This window comes from Rhinoderma darwinii, chromosome 2 (genome assembly GCF_050947455.1).
Source record: "Rhinoderma darwinii isolate aRhiDar2 chromosome 2, aRhiDar2.hap1, whole genome shotgun sequence".
NCBI classification, from domain to species: Eukaryota; Metazoa; Chordata; class Amphibia; order Anura; family Rhinodermatidae; genus Rhinoderma; species Rhinoderma darwinii.
Window position 1 is genome coordinate 452,057,064 of NC_134688.1, and position 24,533 is coordinate 452,081,596.

Below are 24,533 nucleotides of genomic sequence, written 5' to 3' on the forward strand. Positions count from 1 at the left end.
TGTGCACATTGTGGCTGCTTCTATATGGACACTGTACAGTTTGTAATGACATTTGTAGTAAAAAAATTGAAAAATAAATAAATGTGTTATTATAAAGCACTGACTAAAAAATTCAGAACATTTGTTTCAATTTTTTTTTTTTGTTCTTTGTAATGCCGCCCCAGGCTACATGTTCTCTAAAAGGTAATATAAATATTGCAAAAGAGGAAAATTATTATATTAAAATTAGGCAGCCATTAAGCATGACAATTGTAAACGGCTAGTGGAATGCCAATTATTTTGACACTAAGCGAAGAGAAATTTAACTTCCTCCGAGAGCAACTACAATTTACATTCTTATTCCCTGAACAAGCAGAGCTATAGACTCATGAAACTGAAATAATTTTACAGCATATATTGGAATATCATTTTATGCTTACAAGTATATATACTTTATACATATATATATATATTATATATTGCATTACTTTTCTAGTACTAATCCTAATTTACAGACTACAGGATAATCCAGAACTGCATACACAATGTTTCTGCCTTCAGAGCTGAAATCTCCCAGCATTCCCTGCTTGCTCAATATATGTACACCCATACCTCCCAACCGTCCCGTATCTGGCGGGACAGTCCCGGTTTCTCACCGCTGTCCTGCCGTCCCGGGCGGTCTGCAAAATGTCCCGCTGGGCACTGCAGCTGTATCACTGCTGACAGGCACCATGCATGTCAGACGACTGCAGCAGCGATCAAAAGAAGGCAGGAGTCTTGAGGCAGTGTTCTCACTGGGATTGATGACAGGTCAGGTCACTGAACTGGTCCAGTCCCGGGCCGGCATCGACACCAGTGAGAACACCACCGCAAGACTCCTGCCTTCTTCTGACGGTGAGTGGCAGCAGTAGGGCCGGCTACCTCTTATAAGGGGGCTGTGTGTGGAGCTATCTACAGGGGGGGCTGTGTCTGGCGCTATGTACAGGGGGGGCTGTGTGGAGCAATCTACAGGGGGGCTGTATCTGGCGCTATCTACAGGGGGGCTGTATCTGGCGCTATGTACAGGAGGGCTGTGTGTGGTGCTATTTACAGAGGGGCTGTGTGTGTCGCTATCTACAGGGGCTGTATCTGGAGCAATCTACAGGGGGGCTGTATCTGGAGCTATCTACAGGGGGCTGTGTGTGGAGCTATCTAAGGGGGGCTGTATCTGGAGCGATCTACAGGGGGCTGTGTGTTGAGCAATCTACAGGGGGCTGTGTGTGGAGCAATCTACAGGAGGGCTGTGTGTGGAGCTATCTACAGGGGGGCTGTATCTGGTACTATGTACAGGGGATGTGTGTGGAGCTACGTACAGGGGGGCTGTGTCTGGCGCTATGTACAGGGGGGCTGTGTGGAAAAATCTACAGGGGGGCTGTATCTGGAGCTGTCTACAGGGGAGCTATGTATGGAGCTATCTAAAGGGGGGCTGTATCTGGAGCTATCTACAGGGGGGCTGTGTGTGGAGCTATCTATAGGGGGGCTATGTGTGGAGCTATCTACAGGGGGGCTGTATCTGGAGCTATGTACAGGGGGGCTGTGTCTGGCGCTATGTACAGGGGGGCTGTGTCTGGCGCTATGTACAGGGGGCTGTGTCTGGCGCTATGTACAGGGGGCTGTGTCTGGCGCTATGTACAGGGGGCTGTGTGGAGCAATCTACAGGGGGGCTGTATCTGGAGCTATCTACAGAGGGCTGTGTGTGGCGCTATCCACAGGGGGGGCTGTGTGTGGAGCTATCCACGGGGGGGGGGCTGTGTGTCGAGCTATCCACAAGGGGGGCTGTGTGTGGAGCTATCCACAGGGGGGGGGCTGTGTGTGGAGCTATCCACAGGGGGGGGGGGCTGTGTGTGGAGCTATCCACAGGGGGGGGGCTGTGTGTGAAGCTATCCACAGGGGGGGGGGGGTGTGTGGCTGTAATACGAAGACAAATATGCTCTGGTACTAATGGCCATGTGAAAGCAGACTTAGGGCCTTTTCACATCAGGGTTGCCCTTCCGTTGTGGTGTTCTGTCGGAGGTTTCCGTTGGATTAACCCCTCGATGGAAAGGCAAACTGGAATCTTAACTTCCATTTCCCTCACCATTGATCTCAATGGTGACGGAAACGTTGCTAAAGGTTTCCGTTTGTCACCGTTGTGACAGGTTTCCGTTGTTCTAGATTCAACCAATAGCACAGTCACTGCACTATGACAATGAGAACAAACCTTCAAACTACAAAAAATAAATTATCATTTTCTAGGACTTTTACTAAACTGCCATGATAGAACCACCACTAAATCTACAATACATGGATTATTCATTTTCGTTAAGTTACGGCCTTTATAGCGTTCATATGGTTAGAAGAAAATAAAATCCCAATTACTCATGTAGATGTTAAATAAATGAAGGGCAATCAGAATTTTTTAAAGTCTTTCCAGCCCTCTCTTTTCCTCTCTTTATGCTTGCTGCATTGGTGGGCTCTTATAGGAAAACCCATGCAAATACATGGAGAACATACAAACTCCATGCATACGTTCTATTGACTTATGTGAAAAAATTATTATAACGATGGGTATACTGTAAATAAGTGTTTCAGTCCGTAATATTCCCTATGGCTGAACCAATATAGGTTTAGGGTGAGGAGGTCCATCTATATCTAGGTAAAGGTCGACCTAGGTGCACCCAAAAAAATTATCGGTGCATCTAAGGTGTAAAATGTCTTCGTTCGTCGCTATTACTACAAACCACCATAGACCACATTTTTTCCCTGATTGTGAAAATGAAATTATTTTCTTTGATTAGAATGTCTTTCCATGGGATACAGTAGGGACACATTTGCCAATGTACACCCTGTTCAAATTTATTTCAATACTGGAAAACTTGACTTTTCTGGAGCACATTCCCATGTCCAACCTAAAAGTACAACAGTGAACATAGATAAAAGGGTTCAATGAGGGCCAAATTTATTGAAAATGGGCCCCCACTTAAAAATTTTTTTTCCCTAATTTCAAAATCCCGGTTGGACTAGAGTAGTGGAAGAGGCCACTGTGAAATCCCTGGTGGTGTAGAGTAGTGGAAGAGGCCACTGTGAAATCCCTGGTGGCCCATCAAAGTGAAGGGTTTAATTTTACATTCCCTGGTGGTCTTGGACAGTGAAGGGGTTACTGGTAAAATTGGGCTGTTTCTGGAGGCCCCATGCAATTGCCCAGTTTGCCAACATGGTCCTGGTTTCAATAAAATAACTGTTCCAAGGTAAGGATGGTACTGATATATTGTGTACATGCCCCACATTATATTATATTACATTGGGCTGTAGGCTACGTTGCCTGACCTGGTTTATAATACTTTAAAACGTGCCCTATAAGAATATCCTCTACTTCCTGCAGGTGCCAAAAAAGTACAAAAGTTCAGCATGATGATTGCAAAACACATTTCACAGTCTCGTTTCAGACAAGAACCTGAAGTAAAGTTATCAACCAGTCTCCATGGAGACTAAATCCGCCCGGTTACTGACAGCATGGCATGACACAAATAACTTTCGTAAAAGTGACTACACATCACCTATTCTGACACCATAAAGACCGACAAGCCTTCGTTTTTGGTACAAATTACTTTTTAGCGATACTTAAAAAGATGTCATTTTCCATATCTGTCAGACTGACATACGACGAGACAAAACCATGGGTTCTTCTCATAGCAAGTCTCATCTTAACTGGCGTTGCGAAAACGTCCACCTGTACTCGACCATTTGTTTAACACTTAAAGCTCCATGGCCACGTAGAAGATTCTCAAATTCAAAGGCATTTCCCTAATGGCCAATTTAATTTGTTCTCCCTAGTGATCCCGATAAAAGGATATAGAGAGAACGTACCAGTTGTGGCCATTATGTACTATAATCCACTGCAGAAACGTCGGCCAAATAGTCTTTTTTTAACGTAACGAACCACATACTGCAATGGATCTCTACTTCCAAGAATTACCAATAGACTTACTCACAGGTCGATAGCTGACAAACCCAGGGCAATGCCAACAACTCTATAACCTGCCAATATGACTAAGAGCTTAATCGTTGGAAAGTAAATATATACTTACGCTCCTGCCGCAACTGCTGGGATAGGAGAACGTTTTAACCTGATTGCGGCACTGTACAAGGGGGGTGACACCTTGCACCGTGGTAGCCAACACCAATGACATGATCACCAGGGCTGGCATCACTATGGAGACAGCCTGGGACCAGATAAAGGTCTCTTGGGCAGTCTTTTGAAAAGCGGTAGGCCCTAGCAGGTGCCTGTGCATATTTCTATAAGTGTGCCAGTACATTTTAATAGGAAAATTAATGTAAGTCCTTTTATGGGACCAAACAAATAAAAAGTAATAAAAATAACTGTAAGAATTTTTTGTTAAAAATATATGGACACCATAATATGAAACCGTTCTCAAATATATATTTAGGAAAATTAATATATTTCCTCTGTAATGTAGTGATAAAAGCTCTGGCCCTTTAAGGGGAGCGACTGCAGCTGAAGTTTTCAGCAGTAAACGGTCTAAAGCCGGATTCACACGAGCGTGTGCGTTTTGCGCACGCAAAAAAACGCGGCGTTTTGCGTGCGCAAAATGCACTTAACAGCTTCGTGTGTCAGCCCTGCATGATGCGCGGCTGCGTGATTTTCGCGCAGCCGCCATCATTATGACACTGGTGCTTTTCTGTTTACATTTATAGTTTGACAGCTGTTGCGCGAATCACGCGCGTCCCACTGAAGTGCTTCCGTGTGGCAATACGTGGTTTTCATGCACCCATTGACTTCAATGGGTACGTGATGCGCGAAATGCGCCCAAAGAACGGACATGTCCTGATTTTTTCGCAGCGACTCGCTCTGCTTAAAAATCACGCAACTGTCTGCACGGCCCCATAGACTAATATAGGTCCGTGCAACGCGCGTGAAAATCACGCGCATTGCACGGACGTATATCCCGTTCGTCTGAATAAGCCCCAAGTCTCATTAGATCATTACTGCTCTTTGAGATTTCCTACCTCTAAGCTGGGAGAGACCACTGTGAGGAGTGGAGACTGAGTGTGCAGCATGTGTACAGTGAAAATCTCTGCTGCTATCTTGAATCATGCTGGATGTTTTTATATTGGCAGCTATGTGAGATGGATTCCTGTGTATTATGAAGCAGCATGTCATATTTTTCTCTTCCGTTTTATGTATACAGCTCTAAACGCAGACCTATATGGTTACATACTACAAACCAGACCTGTCCATTGTCTGATCCTTCAGTCATGTGTTGCAGCATCTCATCTGCCTCCTGCTTACTACTATGAAACTCTATGGGTGGACATCATTAAAGCAGGCTTTAGATTCAACATTTTTGTATGGAAGTAATTTTCGATGAAACACTACGATCCCAATGTAGATAGTCTATATGTGATCAGGGGAGTACAACAGACTTGTACTAATGAAAGGGTAACTAAACGTTCAACAAACTTCTGACATGTAATAGTGACGTCAGAAGTTTTGATTGGTGGGGGTCCGAGCACTGAGACCTCCACCAATCGCTAAAACGAAGCGGTAGAAGTGCTCAGGTGAGCGCTCAGCCACTTAGTTTCTGTTATTTTCCGGAAATCAATGTATCGGAGTACGGCTCAATAGGAGGTCTATGAGCCCGTTCTCTGATACATTAACTTTCCGGAAAAAGCCGAACAGAAACGAAGCGTCTGAGCGCTCACCCGAGCACTTTCGCCGCTTCGGTTAAGCGATTGGTGGCGGTCTCAGTGCTCGGACCCCCACCAATCAAAAATTCTGACGTCACTATTACATGTCAGAAGTTTGTTGTACACTATGACATGCTAGAAGTTTGTCGAACGTTTAGTTACCCTTTAATATAAAAGGATTTGTAGGTTGAAGACCAGCTCATTCTGAAAAAAAAAAAAATGAACTACTGAATTATGAAGGGGATGCAAAATACAACTATTGGCCAACAAAAACATTGCATTCATCACTCAAATGTATTTTTTATTAAAATCTGATTAATAATGCAGGCTAAAACACTGAATGGTATATAATCACTGTTGCTAGCTACTCTACTACCTACGTCTTCTCTTCTGCAAGTGAAGCGCCAAAGCAGCTTTGAGCCAAGCCAAACTGGTTGCTAGGAGGACACTGACTAACAAACCTAGTTGGAACTTATAAATGAGGTGGTCGGACAGTACGTCCCCAGCAACCAGTCCGTTTAAGATATCTCAAGCCATTAGCGGACGGCCAATCTGGTCCTGAGTAGTGATGAGCAAATTGCTTCACCTGATTAGCCTTTCCATAGAATACAATGGGAAAATGTATTAGTCTATTATCTTCATTATATTCATAATTATTAATGTATCATGTAATTACCCAAATTTTAGCTTTATTACTTATATTTGTAGAAGAGAAATAACGTGTTTATAATTTACTATTAGTTGTAGCTATTTATTTTTAAAAAAATTCCTGGAGGCAGCAACATTAGAGGCACACAATTCCTTTCTGTATGGTCTGTATAGACAGTGCAGCAGAGTGTGTGTGTTTTAATACATTGGAGTTAATGGACAGAAAAGTGTCGATAGATGAGATCAGGGAGTGGCAAGGGAGCTGTATACTAACCTTATCTGTGTGTATAGTATTACTATTCAGCTTTATCTAGGCTTCCAACAGTACAACATATATGTTATTAAATCCTCTGCCCGCTAATAATACTGAAAAGACTCTGCTGACCCGGTTCAGATCTACACAGCTAAGCTGAAAAATGAGCTGCAGAAAACAGGAAATGTCAGCCGGTTGTGTGTGCTCCAGTGGGCAATGTAGAAACTGGAATATTTTACAATTTTGAGTTGAGCGCCCACAGGCACTGAAAATCTCAAGCATTCTTCTCTATCTTCGTGACATATCAATCAGTTTTTCCAAAAATAAATTAAGATGGTGAATCGTTTTAGTTTGTGAATAAAGTTTTGTATAGCACTCAGAGGAATAATTCCAGTATAAATGTGGTCGCCAAGGTTAGACTGCACTAACCCTTTGTTCTCATTTACACCTAAAAAGAAAGCATTTTGTTCAGTAGCACATCATTAAACCGTGGACATAGTGTACTAATATTTGGTACTAAATTTTTTTTTTAAAAACCTCTAAGGTTGTTTTCGTTCATTTTTTTTATTTTTATTTAACACAAAAACTTGTAAAAGGCATTTTTATATGATCTATTTTTGCTGGAAGATAGTTTGTGTACCCCCAAGAGCTGCCAATTATGCATGTTCAGCTGTTTTGTCTCCTTTTTTTTTATTTAATGTTTCTATATTTAACACTGCACTGTCCCAGTTTTCATATAAGCATCTCACACAGCAGGATTTCCTCTAGTGTTCCGAGAATGAATGAAGTAAAAGCCATACTGAATTCATTTTTTGGTTTTCAAAAGATCAAACGGTCGCTTGCACATATGCATTGCGAATATCCAATCTAATGCCGAAATTTACTTTCATCATGTCATTATGGCCCTAGCAGCAGGAGACAATAGACATAATATAGGCAAACAAATAATGAAGAGTCTTCGAATATTGCATAGACTTCTGCTGGCAATGGTAACATGCCACAGATGGGAGAATTTTTAGCCAACACAGCCGTACACAGAATTGCTTGCCGTAAATCATTTTAGCTTCAACAGCTTTTATGAGTCATCTTCGAAACGTACTCATGTAGAATGCAGTCTACAGGCTATAAATTGTGTGTAAAGAGGAAAATGCACCTCAGCAGTTGGTTACACAGCGGTAAGGATTTTATATTAAACTTAAAAGAGTTGTGTGATTTCGAGAACCAATTTCTAAATGCCCTATGAGAGAAATCCCAGTTAGTAAAGGACAGTCCCTACATTCAGAACCCTCATCGCACTCTGGAGGACCCAGCACATCCATGGATTACACAGAGAGACCATTGTTTTCAAATTTAACAGTGTAATGATGTATGTGCCCAGTGGTGGTGCTGTAGGGGAATTTAATACTTGCTGATAGGTTCCCCTACAGATTAAAGAGGATTGTTGGGGATCCCAGCAATAGGACAACCTATAAACAGAATATTTTGATGGGACTTGAAAAAGTGGGCAAACCCTTTAAAAACAAAACCGGTATCTTATGGGAATCGTTAAAGAATTTCTCTACTGTAGGCTATATTTATATCACATGAGCTGAACCTTGAAGTGGCTCCGATTGTACAGTATAAATGACAACTATGCTACCATTTTTTTTTATTGGAGGACAAAAGAATAACTTAAGGGATTTCTGGGCTAAAAGAGTGACAATGTGCTCAGAGCAGTTGTCCCTTCTCTTCTTCTCAAGGTACATAGGGGGGGACGGGACACAATTCTCCGAACTTGGATGGAGGACGCACACAGGACAATGTGAGTTATTTTCACCCATCTACAAGGGTTTATTTTTAGGTATATGTTGGTCACGTATCACCTCATTTGTCTTTTTACACTAATTGTGTACTAGTAGTGGCTTTCAAACCAATTAAAGTTGCAGAAAATGAAGCAGAATGATAAATGTGTCGTCCCAACAAGCCCCATGGCCGGGCTGGACCAATTCCAGTAGCCAGGTAAATATTTCGTTTGAAATTTTGCTACAGTGGAATAACTTTTTGGGTTCTTTCCCATTGAGGTGTATAAACATTCTAATTGCGTGGCCATGAAGACCGAAAAAAAAATCGATACCTATCAGTCAAACTGCTTCTTCGAATAGGGTCTAAATGGCTCCTGAAGCCTAACGGATTATACCTGTCCTATTGGGTTTGTGCCACATTGTTTCTCTGCCCCTTCCAATTATAAGACATGGGCCTTAAAAAAAACGTTTTTACAGCTATTTAAATATTAAATGAACATGTAATAAATACAAACACGTTAAAACGCACAAATGCAGTTCACAGTGGGAATGAACAAGTTCCTTTGATGTCTTGCAAGTACAAAGTGTTCCAAAAATGTATGAAATTAATTAACTCTGAAGCTGTGCATCATTTGGAAACATAATTAACTGACCGCTAATTAGCCAGAATTTGGAAAATGATTTTTCTTATTACAGCAAGATCGGCATTATAAAGTAATTATGTGGTCGCAGCTTCTCCAGCAGAAGGTCATCAGACAACCTGATCCATTATAACAGACTGAACCTGTAGCCTGATTCCGTGCATTAGAGGAATGTTATATTTTTGCTTGTTTTGTATTTGTATTCAGGGGGTCCATGATCGGTGTTTCAATGATAACATTTTAAAGGGGACCTTTGTTTTGTTTTTTTCTAAGAAAGAAAATTTTTACCAGCATTTAAATCTATAAAAGGTGCTGAATAATGATCTGTTTTTAGGAGGTCTATCAGTTTCCTTTAGCCCTTTTATTTTTTCTTAATTATTTTAGGAGTCATGAACATGGCAGAGACGTGTGTAGAAGGCTGTATGGTGACACATGCAGGGGGTCTTGTGTGCCATCGTACCATGCTTCATATGGTGCTGCAACTATGGAGCTACTTGGCTTAAAAATATTGACAAACATTGTTCAAGAGTATCTACTGAACGTGGCTCTAGGTTGTGAACTTTAAGGACCTCTATAGTATACATGAGCGTAGTTCCACAAAAATGGGCAAAAGTTAAAATGGGTGTCAAAGTTTGTTCAAACGCTTTGTTGGATTATGGAAATTACAATTTATTATCTATGAGCCTCCTAATTGCCAAAGTTATTAAAATTGTGTTCTTGTATTGCATGGAAAATAAAGCCGGAGGCTTTGGAAGGTTGTATTTGGATCATCTAGTCCTTCAGCACTTAGAGACAAGGATCTCAGCTTATATAAAGGTTGTCACAAGCAGGTAGACATCGAACCCTTTACTTTGTGATTTTGAGTTCTTCACCACGTTTGTCTAACTTCATAGAACCCTCACATCAGTGACCCGTAACCTCTCCTGACATGTCTGTTTTAGTAAATAATTGCATTCCTCACAAAATAATAATTCTGAAGCATCTTTTTTTAAAAGGCTACGTTGTGTGCCGTTCCTCGTTTATTCTGAAAACGTATATGAAAAATGGACAACTGGGCGTAACCATTCCCCTCGTCAACAGGGTGTGTCCCTATAAAGTCTGATGCTGTCCAATCAGTGCTAAAAGTGTCAGAGTGTAGGAACACACCATATTGACAAGTGAAATGGAAACACCCATTGGTCAATTTATTCATACATTTCCAGGACCAATAACAGAGGTATGGAACAATGTAGACATTTAAGGAAAGATTCTCCAGAATTGTTATTTCATGGCAAATACAAGTGTTTTCTAAAACAGACATGTCAGGAAAGCTGACAGATCCTCTTCAAGGAGGCCATCATGGAATTGTACTAGTCACATAAATGAATTTTCTCACTTATTTATTGCTTCAGTGCCCTCGTCTCCCGCTGCCTTGCTTATTTTAATCATCTGCCAAGTCTTTTGACAGCTTATCTTTGGGCCACCATCTCAGAATCTTGTTTTGTTTTTTCTTTAAAATAACCCTATAAAGGATAATTAGTCCTTTAAAAATTAATTCCATAGGAAACCAATTAATCATATACACAACTATATTTTGGAAAAACTGGATGTATTAGGGCTTGTCCACATGCTCTGGAATTGCCACGTTTTTTTCTGTCCGGAATAAAGACCGGAAATAATACAGCAGAACACAGTAGCAGCATAGTGAATGAGATTTAATAACAAATCTCATCTACATGGTGCGGAAAAATTTCCGAGCCGAAATTGACCTGCGGTGTGTATATTTCGGACCGCAGCATGTCAATTCCTGCTACGGAAAATGTGCAGAATTGCTGCGTTTTTCATAGCGGTCGTCTCCATTTACTAACAATGGGAAAAACGCAGAAATTTATGCACCATTTTCTGCCACAAAAACCGCAGGAAATGGTGCGTTTTTGTTGCAGTGGAAAGCCCTTTTGATTTTCAACTGAATTGCTGCGGAAATTTTCTGCAGCAATTCCGTTGTGTGGACAAGCCCTTAATAAAACATGACATCTTTTCCACTGGCAGTTACAACCAAACGGTTCCCGATTACCCGATGGAAGCACTCTCTAAGATGTAGAGCTCTGCATTGTTGCAGAGGTTGAAGACTAACAGCTGAGGAGCAGAGTTATAGAATATTTAAGTGTCCTCATATTACACTCCATTGTCTGGGCTTTTTTGACAGCTGTCACAACAAGCACGAAGGCCAGCAGTAGACATTAAATTATGCTCTTAGAACAGAAAGGCAAAAAGAGCCCGGGGGGAAATGCTAATCAGATATGTTAAATTTTATTCTATGCAAGCCCTAAGAAAAAAAAAAAAAAAAAGAACAGCTGCACAGTTCTGTATTATACTTGGGGACATAAATCAAATTATACAGTACTATTCGCTCTATGACATGGTGACATTGGTGTTAGAAACTCAAGTGATGAATGGAAAACAGTGAAGAGCCTTAAACCTGTAGGACGTGGAACCATCAATTAAACGAGAACGACGGTCATTTCACCAACAAAATACAAAGAAACACAATGCATACCGAAAAAACATCCATCTTTCTATTGATTTGTTCTCTCCTTGTTCGATATGTTTTTGCTCTTTTTTCCGTGTCACTTTTGCTTGAGTTCAAATTTTATATTCAGTGATTTTGGTTGGTGATCATGTTGGCTTCCACCGAGTTCTATATACGGTGCAAGCAGCCATTTAATGGCCTACAACTAACAGTCATTGAGAATAAAGGCTACTGATGCATTATGGACCAGTAAGGCCATTGACCCTTGTGAATCTCCTATACAGATATGTGGAAACACAAAGAATGGGGCAGGCTTTATGGGAATGAAACACGGACCCCAGGAAATGACAGGCAGAAACTAATTTGGGTAGAGTCTAGAGCAGGGTTAGGCGACCTTGGTGAGGCAGAGATCTACTGTAATAATACAGAAGGGCAGAGATCTACTGTAATAATACAGAAGGGCAGAGATCTACTGTAATAATACAGAAGGGCAGAGATCTACTGTAATAATACAGATGCGCAGAAATCTACTGTAATAATACAGAAGGGCAGAGATCTAATGTAATAATACAGAAGGGCAGAGATCTACTGTAATAATACAGAAGGGCAGAGATCTACTGTAATAATACAGATGCGCAGAGATCTACTGTAATAATACAGAAGGGCAGAGATCTACTGTAGTAATACAGAAGGGCAGAGATCTACTGTAATAATACAGAAGGGCAGAGATCTACTGTAATACTACAGAAGGGCAGAGGTCTACTGTAATAATACAGAAGGGCAGAGATCTACTGTAATAATACAGAATGGCAGAGATCTACTGTAATAATACAGAAGGGCAGAGATCTACTGTAATAATACAGAAGGGCAGAGATCTACTGTAATAATACAGAAGGGCAGAGATCTAATGTAATAATACAGAAGGGCAGAGATCTACTGTAATAATACAGATGCGCAGAGATCTACTGTAATACAGAAGGGCAGAGATCTACTGTAATAATACAGAAGGGCAGAAATCTACTGTAATAATACAGAAGGGCAGAGATCTACTGTAATACAGAAGGGCAGAGATCTACTGTAATACAGAAGGGCAGAGATCTACTGTAATAATACAGAAGGGCAGAGATCTACTGTAATAATACAGAAGGGCAGAGATCTACTGTAATAATACAGAAGGGAAGAGATCTACTGTAATACTACAGAAGGGCAGAGGTCTACTGTAATACTACAGAAGGGCAGAGATCTACTGTAATAATACAGATGCGCAGAGATCTACTGTAGTAATACAGAAGGGCAGAGATCTACTGTAATAATACAGAAGGGCAGAGATCTACTGTAATAATACAGATGCGCAGAGATCTACTGTAATAATACAGAAGGGCAGAGATCTACTGTAATAATACAGAAGGGCAGAGATCTACTGTAATAATACAGAAGGGCAGAGATCTACTGTAATAATACAGATGCGCAGAGATCTACTGTAATAATACAGAAGGGCAGAGATCTAATGTAATAATACAGAAGGGCAGAGATCTACTGTAATAATACAGAAGGGCAGAGATCTACTGTAATAATACAGATGCGCAGAGATCTACTGTAATAATACAGAAGGGCAGAGATCTACTGTAGTAATACAGAAGGGCAGAGATCTACTGTAATAATACAGAAGGGCAGAGATCTATTGTAATACTACAGAAGGGCAGAGGTCTACTGTAATAATACAGAAGGGCAGAGATCTACTGTAATAATACAGAATGGCAGAGATCTACTGTAATAATACAGAAGGGCAGAGATCTACTGTAATAATACAGAAGGGCAGAGATCTACTGTAATAATACAGAAGGGCAGAGATCTACTATAATAATACAGAAGGGCAGAGATCTACTGTAATAATACAGAAGGGCAGAGATCTACTGTAGTAATACAGAAGGGCAGAGATCTACTGTAATAATACAGAAGGGCAGAAATCTACTGTAGTAATACAGAAGGGCAGAGATCTACTGTAATAATACAGAAGGGCAGAGATCTACTTTAATAATAGAGAAGGGCAGAGATCTACTGTAATAATACAGAAGGGCAGAGATCTACTGTAATAATACAGATGCGCAGAGATCTACTGTAATAATACAGAAGGGCAGAGATCTACTGTAATAATACAGAAGGGCAGAGATCTACTGTAATAATACAGAAGGACAGAGATCTACTGTAGTAATACAGAAGGGCAGAGATCTAATGTAATAATACAGAAGGGCAGAGATCTACTGTAATAATACAGAAGGGCAGAGATCTAATGTAATAATACAGAAGGGCAGAGATCTACTGTAATAATACAGATGCGCAGAGATCTACTGTAATACAGAAGGGCAGAGATCTACTGTAATAATACAGAAGGGCAGAAATCTACTGTAATAATACAGAAGGGCAGAGATCTACTGTAATACAGAAGGGCAGAGATCTACTGTAATACAGAAGGGCAGAGATCTACTGTAATAATACAGAAGGGCAGAGATCTACTGTAATAATACAGAAGGGCAGAGATCTACTGTAATAATACAGAAGGGAAGAGATCTACTGTAGTAATACAGAAGGGCAGAGATCTACTGTAGTAATACAGAAGGGCAGAGATCTACTGTAGTAATACAGAAGGGCAGAGATCTACTGTAATAATACAGAAGGGCAGAGATCTACTGTAATAATACAGAATGGCAGAGATCTACTGTAATAATACAGACGGGCAGAGATCTACTGTAATAATAGAGAAGGGCAGAGATCTACTGTAATAATACAGACGGGCAGAGATCTACTGTAATAATAGAGAAGGGCAGAGATCTACTGTAATAATACAGAAGGGCAGAGATCTACTTTAATAATAGAGAAGGGCAGAGATCTACTGTAATAATACAGAAGGGCAGAGATCTACTGTAATAATACAGAAGGGCAGAGATCTACTGTAATAATACAGACGGGCAGAGATCTACTGTAATAATACAGATGGTTTTTAAGGTTTCCTGTGATATAAATGGCTTTTTGTACACAGAAAAGAAGCGACCCTGTTTAGGCCATACACTATACTTATATAAGGTGCTATTTTTACATAATGATTTTGATTTTCACAAACATACAAGTTCCAATCCCAGTGTAAGTCTGCAAATGTTTTCTCAAAAAAATATAGCAGAAACACAGCATATTTGCACCAAAGAACTAAGGCTCTATTCACATTGCATTCTCAGTGTACATCGGCGCTATACGTCAGGGGTATTTCCCTGACATATACCGCACCTTGACGTTGGAATACAGTGGCATGTGTCATCCATAGGCTTCCATTGTAAAATAAACACATACTACACAGTAGGCGTTCATCATTTTATATGGAATAGCATAGTCGTAGTCAGGTGATAGAAAAAAGTATACCAACATGTACCGACCCAATGGATGCCAAAGGGAAATTTTTTTGCAATATGGGCTACATCTCAATCTACTGGTTCCCTACCTAGGGTCTAGAGAACTAACCCTTTATATTTTGATGCATTTAGGCAAAAACAGTATTGTACTGACTACAAATAATATCAGATGAAACTATTTAGCCAAAAGAGATTCTCATGAGTGTGATTAATTAAACAATGACATGCCAAAAGTGAGTCTAATGGCATTAGTGAGGATTCAAGAATAAAATATCCAAAGTAAAACATGCACTTTAATGCAGCAGCCTGACATTAGGCACCAAGCGCCTCAGTAACGTAAAATGAAAGCTACAATTTTATGAATATTTCTTTTGCCCACAAAATAGCTACAACTGGCAATGCACAGGTCCACTATGTTCACACGGGGTATTTTGCCGAGTTTTTTGACGCGGAAACCGCGTCGCAAAACTCGGCAGAAACGGCCCGAGAACGCCTCCCATTGATTTCAATGGGAGGCGTCGGCGTCTTTTTCCCGCGAGCAGTAAAACTGCCTCGCGGGAAAAAGAAGCGACATGCCCTATCTTTGGGCGCTTCCGCCTCCGACCTCCCATTGACTTCAATGGGAGGCAGGAGAAAGCGTATATCTCGCTGTTTTATGCCCGCGGCGCTCAATGGCCGCGGGCGAAAAACGGCGCGATAATTGCCGCGAAAATCGGCGTGCAGGGAGAGGAATATCTGCCTCAAAGTTCCAAACGCAATTTTGAGGCAGATATTCCTCCCCCAAAATACTCCGTGTGAACATAGCAACAAAAGGGTTCACACTGAGTTTTTTGCAGGCAGAAAATCTGCCTCAAAATTCTGTTTGGAATTTTGAAGCAGATTTTGCTCTGCCTGCACGCCGCGTTTTTCACCCACGGCCATTGACCACCGATGGGCAAAAACGCAGCGAAATACGCTTTCTCTGCCTCCCATTGATGTCAATGGGGAGGTCAGAGACGTAAACCGCCAAAGATAGGGCATGCTACTTCTTCCCGCGGGACGGTTTTTCCGCTCGCAGGAAAAAAAAGCCTCCGCCTCCCATTAAAATCAATGGGAAGCATTTTCAGTTGTTTTTTGGCACATTTTCTGACGCGGATTCCGTGTAAAAAAAACTCAGTGTGAACTGACCCTAAGGGCTAGTTCACACCGCGGATTTTGCATGGTGGGTCCCACCACAAAATCCGCCGCGGAACTATTCCTGCCGGCGGCAGGAAGATTCCTCCTTCCCATTAACATCAATGGGAGGTTTGGCCGGAATCCGCCTGAAGATCGAGCAAGATGCTTCTTTATCCTGCTGGCTGAAATAATCGGCTAGCGGGAAAAAGATGCGTCCGACACCCATTGAAATGAATAGGAGGCAGAATTTTGCGGCGGAATTATCCTGCAAAATTCCTCCGTGTGAACATACCCTTAATAAGAGGCGTTAGATACAAGGTCAGCTGATAGGATGATGAGGTCTCTGAATGAGTAGCACCCTATATTTTTATTTTTATTTTACCTGACCCTTGTAATTTACTGGGAGAACATGCAGCAACATTTTCTATCAAGACCCCACGTTTTGTGAATATCTAGTGGGCTACATCTGCTGATCAAGGACATCTTGTGGATGCCCGTAGTTCACAGGAGATCTGTCACGGACAGGTAAAAACTCAGAGATGCCAATACGGTAGTGTCGATTCTGTAATATGTTATATAAACTCTCTTTTTTGGATACTCTGCTACTAAGTGGACAACTCCCCCAGAGACACCAGAACTTTAAATTACAATACCAAAAGTGGAACTGGTCGGAAAGCATTTATTCTACAGCGATCTAATAGGCTATAAACCGTACAACAGAATATCCTTACCGTTCAGCTCTAAAGTAGCTGCATAAAAAGTAGCTGCGTCCTAGTTTACAGGAGACATTTGCCTTGTGGCAAAGACGCAGCTGTGAAGTGGAAAGAGGGGGAGTCGCTTAATTGACACCAAACCGAGGTGAAGAATCTGCTGTAACAATTCAAACCCTTTAATGTGTTACTTCTTTGCAACCTCCATTTCTTGACATCTCTTCACTCCGCCAGGTACGTTAGAAACGTTTGATCCTGGAGAAAATACCATTTACACTTATCTCTTGGAAGTTCAGGTTTCTCGCATTTAATAGATCATAAGATACCAGCTATTATTCTGAGGGTTTAATGTGAACAATTGATTACACGGGCGATTCCCTGGTATATAAAGTGTTCAATGTATGGCCAGGTGGCCAGTGGTTAATAAACTGTTCACATTTTTGGCGTCAGATATAGTTTTTGATTTTGTCCCTTTTTTAACCTATATTGAGACTCCTAGGTTTAGCAGGCACAAATTTATTTAGTCTTTAGAAAATCACATAATGGGATGCACAGTCAACTCTGCTATATCAAAAGTCGCACAGTATGGATAATGAATTAGTGACCTGAGAGTTGTATGGTCTACTTTTATACACATAAGGAAATGTCCATAGCTCTGAAAATTTCTCTATACATGGCGGGGCAAAACCCATTAGTCATGTCAACTAGAAAAATGAACTTGACCGTCATGTTTGGCCTCCTGCCCTTCATGTACTCAGTGGTCGCTTAAAGAAAAAGCACACAGCAGATGTCATATAATGATAGCGATGAGTAGTCCTCCCTCTGCATTGGTCTCTATTTGCAGAAACCGATGCAGGAAGCTACATTCTGCAGGCAGACCATATGTAGCTTTCTTCCAGCACAGGGTGCATCACTATGGTGTGCGGGAAGGGAAAACATGGGGGGAGGCTGCTGTGACTACTGGGCGTGGCGAATAGGGCTGAAGGGAGCACTGCTTTGACTGCCTGCTGAGGATGGGAGGGGGCTGCCCTATTGTGATCACTAGTGGAGGGTGGCCTGCTCACACTTCTGGGAAAGTAGACCTGCTATGACTACTGGGGGAAATAGTGACTGGTGTGCTGTGACTACTGGGGCAGTGGGGAATGGAGACTTCTGTGATTACAGGGTAAGTGGGCAGGAGCCTCTTGTGACTATGGCGTGTCAGTGTTGCCTCCTACGTTTTGTAGCTGGTTCCTATACCTGGCTAAGATTTGTCCAGGCCCGAAATAAAAGTAGCTAATGGACCATGAAACTACTTGAGCGATGTTTAGGCTTAGACGTAAGCGTCACCAATGACTAACAGTTGTTGGAACACTAAACAATAATTTATTACCTAGGAAAAAAAACAGTTTTTGTAAGTTTTGATGACTTGCTTTTCTTTGTTAAGCGCAGATGAACAGAACAATGTCAGCAAATGAAACCTAATAAATTCGGCCTGCAGATGTGTATTATCCCACAAGATTGAAGAGTAGATTGAGGGCATCCCGGCTGACATCTGCTTTATGCATTTGCTACATGGATTTGCTGCGTGCACATTAGACAGATGCCTTTTCAGCAAAAACATTTCAACAACACAGAAGCCTTTTTATTGAATTTGTTATTTTAGGTTTACAGGATAGATTCTTCCCATTGTTGTGGTAAAAGGAAAAGACAAATTAATCACAACATTATGTTCATTTAATAAAAAATCTTTCAGTAAATCAGAAAGGCGAAAACCCTCAGAACAGATGTTTAAAGGGGGTGTCCAGGTACGGGGCGGTTTTTCATACTGATGACCTATATACGGGACGGGTTATCAGTATATGACCTGTGGGGGTCCAACACCCAGACCACGCACCAATCAGCTGGTCCAATGCCCAGAGGCAGCCGGAAGTTATACAGTGGTCGGCGCCAATAGGTCATCAGTATGAAAACCCGCACCCTGCCTGGACAACCCCTTTAACTCAACTTTGTTTTCGAGTCAGTTAATGTTATGCCTTGTTAAAGGGGTAGTCCTATCTTAGACATTTATGGCATATCCACAGGACCAGCACTTAATCTCGAGAATAGGCAATAGAAAGATGGCCGCACATTTCAGCGGCTATCTCCATCGACTTCTATGGGAGTTACGGAAACAGCCACATTTACTCACGGTTTCTATAACTCCCATAGAACTGAATGGAAACAGCCACGGATAAAAGTCATAAATGTCATAAGTGGGAATACCCCTTTAGCCTCTTAAGTATGCAACTATTTTAGGCCTTGAGAAGACAGCAATTTTTGGATTTTTTTTATCACTGCGTTTAGAGAGCCACAACTATTAAAAAAAATGTCCGTTGCCATAATGGAATAAGAGCTTTATAAACTTTACTCTGTGTGTCAGTACAAATATGGTGATACCAAATATTATATATATATATATATATATATATATATATATATATATATATATATATATATATATCTTATTTATTTTTTTGTTGTTGTTTTACTACTTTTATACAATCAAAACACTCTTAAGAAATAATTTGTTTTTGGGTCTCCACATTATGGAGAGTCATAACATTTTTTTATTTTACCATCGACAGATTTTCATGAGGTCTTGTCTTTTTGCGGGACAAGATGTAGTTTTTATTGGTGGCCTTTTGACAAGACTTATTGTATTTTTTTTTGGGGGAGGGATGATCATAAAACACTATTCTGCTATTCTTATTTCTTTAAAGGGCTCACTGTGCGGGATAAATTACTAATACGTTTTATAGTACGGGATGTTACAACTGTGGTGATACCATTTATGTGTACTTTTTAAAAAAATATTTTTATATTTTTTCCATAATAAAGCTTTTTGTAAGGAGAAAAAGGTTTTCTGTTAATTTTTTTTACTGTTTTTGAACAGTGGGGAGAATATATTAAGACTGGCCTTTCAAAAAGAAAGGTAAAAAGTCACATATTGAATTTAAATATTTTACTTTTAATGGGATACGTTTTCTATCCTGTTTATGAAATGCATAGATATAATAAGGCATGCAGCATTATAATGTCTGTGAAGTGATTTGAAGCTCTGTATCAGAAGACTTAAACTCCAACCAATTGAAAAAATATATTAAAAAAATTTATCACACAGAATTTTGGACCTAAAAACAGCAAAAATGGAGATTCACTGTAAAGTATAGACTTTTTTGGTGTTGAAAAATATGAGAATGTGAAGAAAAGCCCCCCAAGGTAGGTTATGGGTCTGTGTACGGTTTTTCTGGTATCCAGATGTATACGCCTCACATATAGTGACAAAACGTGGTGTGACCGTAGCCTCAATAACCATCATTCCCTGAGAGCTCTTCACAATGTCAGGTTTATTATTAGAATTCCTACAGTTCTCGGAGAGCTAATTTTCATAACTGGTTGTCCGCACAGATTAAGAAGGTGGAACAGTCCGTCATGGCTCAGTGCCACTCACCAAGAGCAGAGAGCAAGGAAGGAATAATAATTATATTAGTGGATACAACTTATTTAATGTGCCGTAAATCTGCTTCACCATAGGAGAAAGTTAATGTGTGTGTAAAACGCTGTGCACTCGAGAAGAGCCAGGTTAATAATGGAGGAAACGTACAATTTTGCATCTTAAAAGGCTTACTGAAATTTTTATTGTTTTTCTCTCTCTCTATGGGGTATATTGGATGATGAGAAGATGTTTTTCGTATGTAAAATAATTTTTACAATTTTCGAAATAATTATTTTGTATTATTTCTTTTCCGCTCCCTTTCCACTATTTTGTAGAACCAAAGCAATTACACAGACCCATGAACGCAAATATTGGCAGTACGGTGGTTCAGCGGTTAGCATGGTTTACTTGCAACGCTGCAGTCCTGGATTCGAGTCTGACCAAGGACAACATCTGCATGGATATTATATGTTCTCCCTGTGGCTGAATGGGTTTCCTCCAGGTTCTCTGCTTTCCACCCACAAACCTACTGAGAGGTACGTAACGTGTGTTTTGCCAAGAGAGGAAAATTAGATGGTGAGCCCCAATGCGCACAGTAACTGATGTGAATGAATCTTTGTACAGCGGTGCGGAATATGTTGGCGCTATATAAGCAACAGATATAAATAATTGTTCACTTTCACTGCATGGGTCTCTTTGCAATAGTAAAAATCTAGATCAGTGAAAACCTTTAAAATATAGGTTCATCTTTGTACAGTATAACTATGTGATTCACTTCCTCATTTACATCACTTGTGCATTCTCATCCAGAGCTGCGTTTTCTGTGCTCTGAGCTCATATTTCCAGCAGGCCCTGCTGGTTCAATATCTTTATGGGATGCATTGTAGATGATGTCAGTATATATACTGAGAACTATTGTTCAGAAATGAATACTTTCACAAGTTGTCGTGAATTTTTCCTGCCACAATGAGCTCCATATATGTGGAAATTTCAGGGGCTGAGGTTCAGGGGAACCATAAAATACTGGATGATTGGTACTATAATACTAATAATAATACTTGATATGTCAGGGGTGGATTACAGTAAGAGAAAAATGACAGACTGCTCAGGACGCAAGGATCCTGGAAGCCTGTATTTCATGTACTATATAGTATACAGTTAGGGTTTGTATTTATTGTATGTAGTGAATGTGTTAATATATGTGTAGATACATGAGTAATAGTGGTCTATGGAAGCTGAAGACAGCAGTCTGTTAAGCACAGTGGCCCCTTCGCTCACGCTTCAACATTATTATAACAGATCAACTAGTCTGTTAGGGGGGCCTGATTTTAACAACAAGCAGAATTGTGAATGCAGCTCTGGATTATGATACAGGATTTAATTCAAGACCAGTCCAAGATTTCTTCTGTAGAAAGTGTGCAAAAATTTTCATGAACATAATTTCTGGCTACTTCTTGTAAGGAAATGATACTAATACTTTATAATAAGAAAAATCCACCCATATCACCTATTGAATTAAATTGCCCATCCCGAGTGCTTTGAAAGCAGGCACATACCTCCTGACAGTACTGCAGGATGCCCTCCTTGGTCCCAATGCAGGTCTTTGTGCCAGAAGCATCTGTCTCCCACTTCCCATTCTGAACATTCATGTGCATGTTGAGTTTGCCGCAGAACATCGCAATCTGTGGCTCAGCCAGCAGTCCAGCGTTCCCATCTGCAGGGACCTAGGAAAGAAAACCAAGCAATTACAACATGGAAAATACTAGACCCGCTGCAACATTTTTAGAACTTGTGGTTAAATGATTTTATAGCGTAACTTGCACACATCAGAATAGAGAAGCTGGTGGGTGGCACACAGGAATCATGGTTTGGTTGACTGCCAGTTGTGCTGGTGTGACCTCATTGATGGTATCCCTTTTAAAAAATCAAGTTTTCAAAGAAACTATGGCCACAAAAACTTTTCTTCAGGACACTAAAACCTGCAATCTTCATTATGAATTTATACTGCACTTAAAAGCTTCAAAAGGATTGTCAAACCAAAGACAGAGGATCGTACGTAGGGTCAAGAGAGGAAGAAACAAACAGACGCCCTGTACAGATTGAAAGTTCAGAGACTAGAAGCGGAATCTTAAAGAGGATCGGTCAGCCTAATATATAAGTGCAGCAAATTACAGCTACAGGTCCGGACTTCTAGTAGTCCAAGCGGCACAAAAAATCTTATGCCGTTTGGGTAATAGGAGCACTGAAAGAATAGACCGCAATCACATTTATGAGTCCACATGAGGGAACAGCTCCCCCCTCCCCGCCCCTCTATGTGGTGACTGATGGGTTGCGGGGCGGGGTAGGGGGAGCGCTTCATTAATGAATACAGCGGACTCCTAACTAGGAGTCCGCTGTATTCTTTAAGCGTTCCGATTAGCCAAACTGCATAACATTTTTATGTGCCATTTGGACTACTACGAGTACAGACTAGTGGCTGTAATATGCTGCCCTTACATAGAATGACAGAGATATTGAAAACCATGAGGAATGGATACAGAAAGTTTACTGAAAATGTTATAAATTTTTATGATACAATAAACATCTTGCTGGAACCACAATACCCCTTTATGGTATGTTGATTTGTCTGCTAGGACCCCCATCGATAGGAGAGACACAGAGCATATCAAATGTAAAATAATGTGTATCAATGCCTAATGTGTATTAAATAATTGAGCAGTAGAAGTGTACTAGCCTTGATACGGATACGACATTTGAGTATATATATATATATGGTAAAATTAGTGTTATTTTTTTGTATAATTAAAAGTTATACAATTTCCCAATATACTTTGTGTATGAATTCCTCACCGTTTTCAAGATCTCTGCTTGTTGTTATTCTGTAGGAACATTAATTTTCATGATGGTAATTTTATCCACTGGAAGTAAACAATGAATGTTCCTACTGAATAACAACAAGCAGAGATATTGAACAACGTGAGGAATTATAATATGTTAAACAATGTTAGAAGTTTTAATTATACAAAAAGTAACATTTATTTGCTGAAACCAAAACAACCCCTTTAGTTACTCAAAAAGTATATTAGTTGACTTTTTGTATAAATTTATACAACGAGCTTCGAAGTCGCCCGTTATAAAGAAAGGCACTAGCCATAATGCTTAAAAGTCTGAATTAGGTGGATACCTGAGATTCTTTCTATTTGAGAACACCCCTCCTAAAAAGAGACTTACCAAGAAAGGAACGGGGTAAATTAACAGAAAACTTTTAGAACTAAAAAAATAAAAAAGTATAGCTTGAGCTCTCAAAAAATTGGGACAATACCTACTAGAACGTAGGAACTTTAAAAAGTATGACGTTTAGTGTATATGTTATTTATATGTTCCTGGAGGACGCCGTTAATTGAGACAAATTAAAAAAAAATGATTCCAACAACTCTAATAAAATCGCACATCTCATCCAACTTATGTTGAAATAGAAGAGCTAAACCCCACAATGAGGATGTTACCCTAAATTTTAGATAACCAACATACACACAAAAGGATTTGCAGACCACGCAATGGAGTCTATACCTGTAAAAAGACTTTCAACCAAAAATTCCAACACAGAAAACAGTAACAAAAAAAATTGAATAAAGTGAAAAGAATAAAAAAAATGTTCAGTGACATTTGGCAAATAAATCATAATACAGCATATTCACTGTCTACAAACGCCCAATATTATGGTAATGCCGACTCCCACGGTATAATATATTCCACTTTCTATGGGTTTCCTGCTGGGGCAATTCAATGAACACTCGATGTAATCCGAGTTAAGAGTATTACAATTTCATATTCAAAACATTGTTCAGTGAATATACATTTTAATGACAGAAACCGGCAAAGGGGACAACTTGCCATTCAGTGATTAAGGATTTTTGCCCATCTTAAAATGCTCTCGATAAAAGGCTTTCTATAAATGGCATAAAATTGCTCTCTGTGGAAAATTGCCTTGGAGAAATAAAAAAGAATAATAGGAGTAAAACTGCTGCCTCCTAATATTTAAGGAAAATAAAAAAAACGAAGAAAAACACAGAAATGTCTGAAATTGCACAGACAATACAAGTATATACTGAGCCATACTGTGTTCTCCAATAGCAAGGTGTAAGGGAGTGTTCACACAGTTTTTCATCACGTTTTTTGATGCAGAAACTGCGCCAAAGATAGTCAGAAAACGCCTCCCATTGATTTCAAGCGGCATGCCCCATCTTCGGGCGTTTCTATCTCTGACCTCCG

General features: G+C 40.2%; 1 protein-coding gene across 4 annotated transcripts in view; it reads right to left on the bottom strand.

Moving 5' to 3' along the window:
• APP (amyloid beta precursor protein) overlaps positions 1 to 24,533 on the bottom strand; it is a 192,020-nt gene that overhangs the window by 100,989 nt on the left and 66,498 nt on the right. For all 4 annotated transcript variants that reach the window (XM_075854518.1, XM_075854517.1, XM_075854520.1 and 1 more), the window contains exon 2: positions 21,818 to 21,985. In XM_075854518.1, coding sequence (XP_075710633.1) covers positions 21,818 to 21,985 — 168 coding nt within the window. The remainder of the gene's footprint in view (positions 1 to 21,817; positions 21,986 to 24,533) is intronic.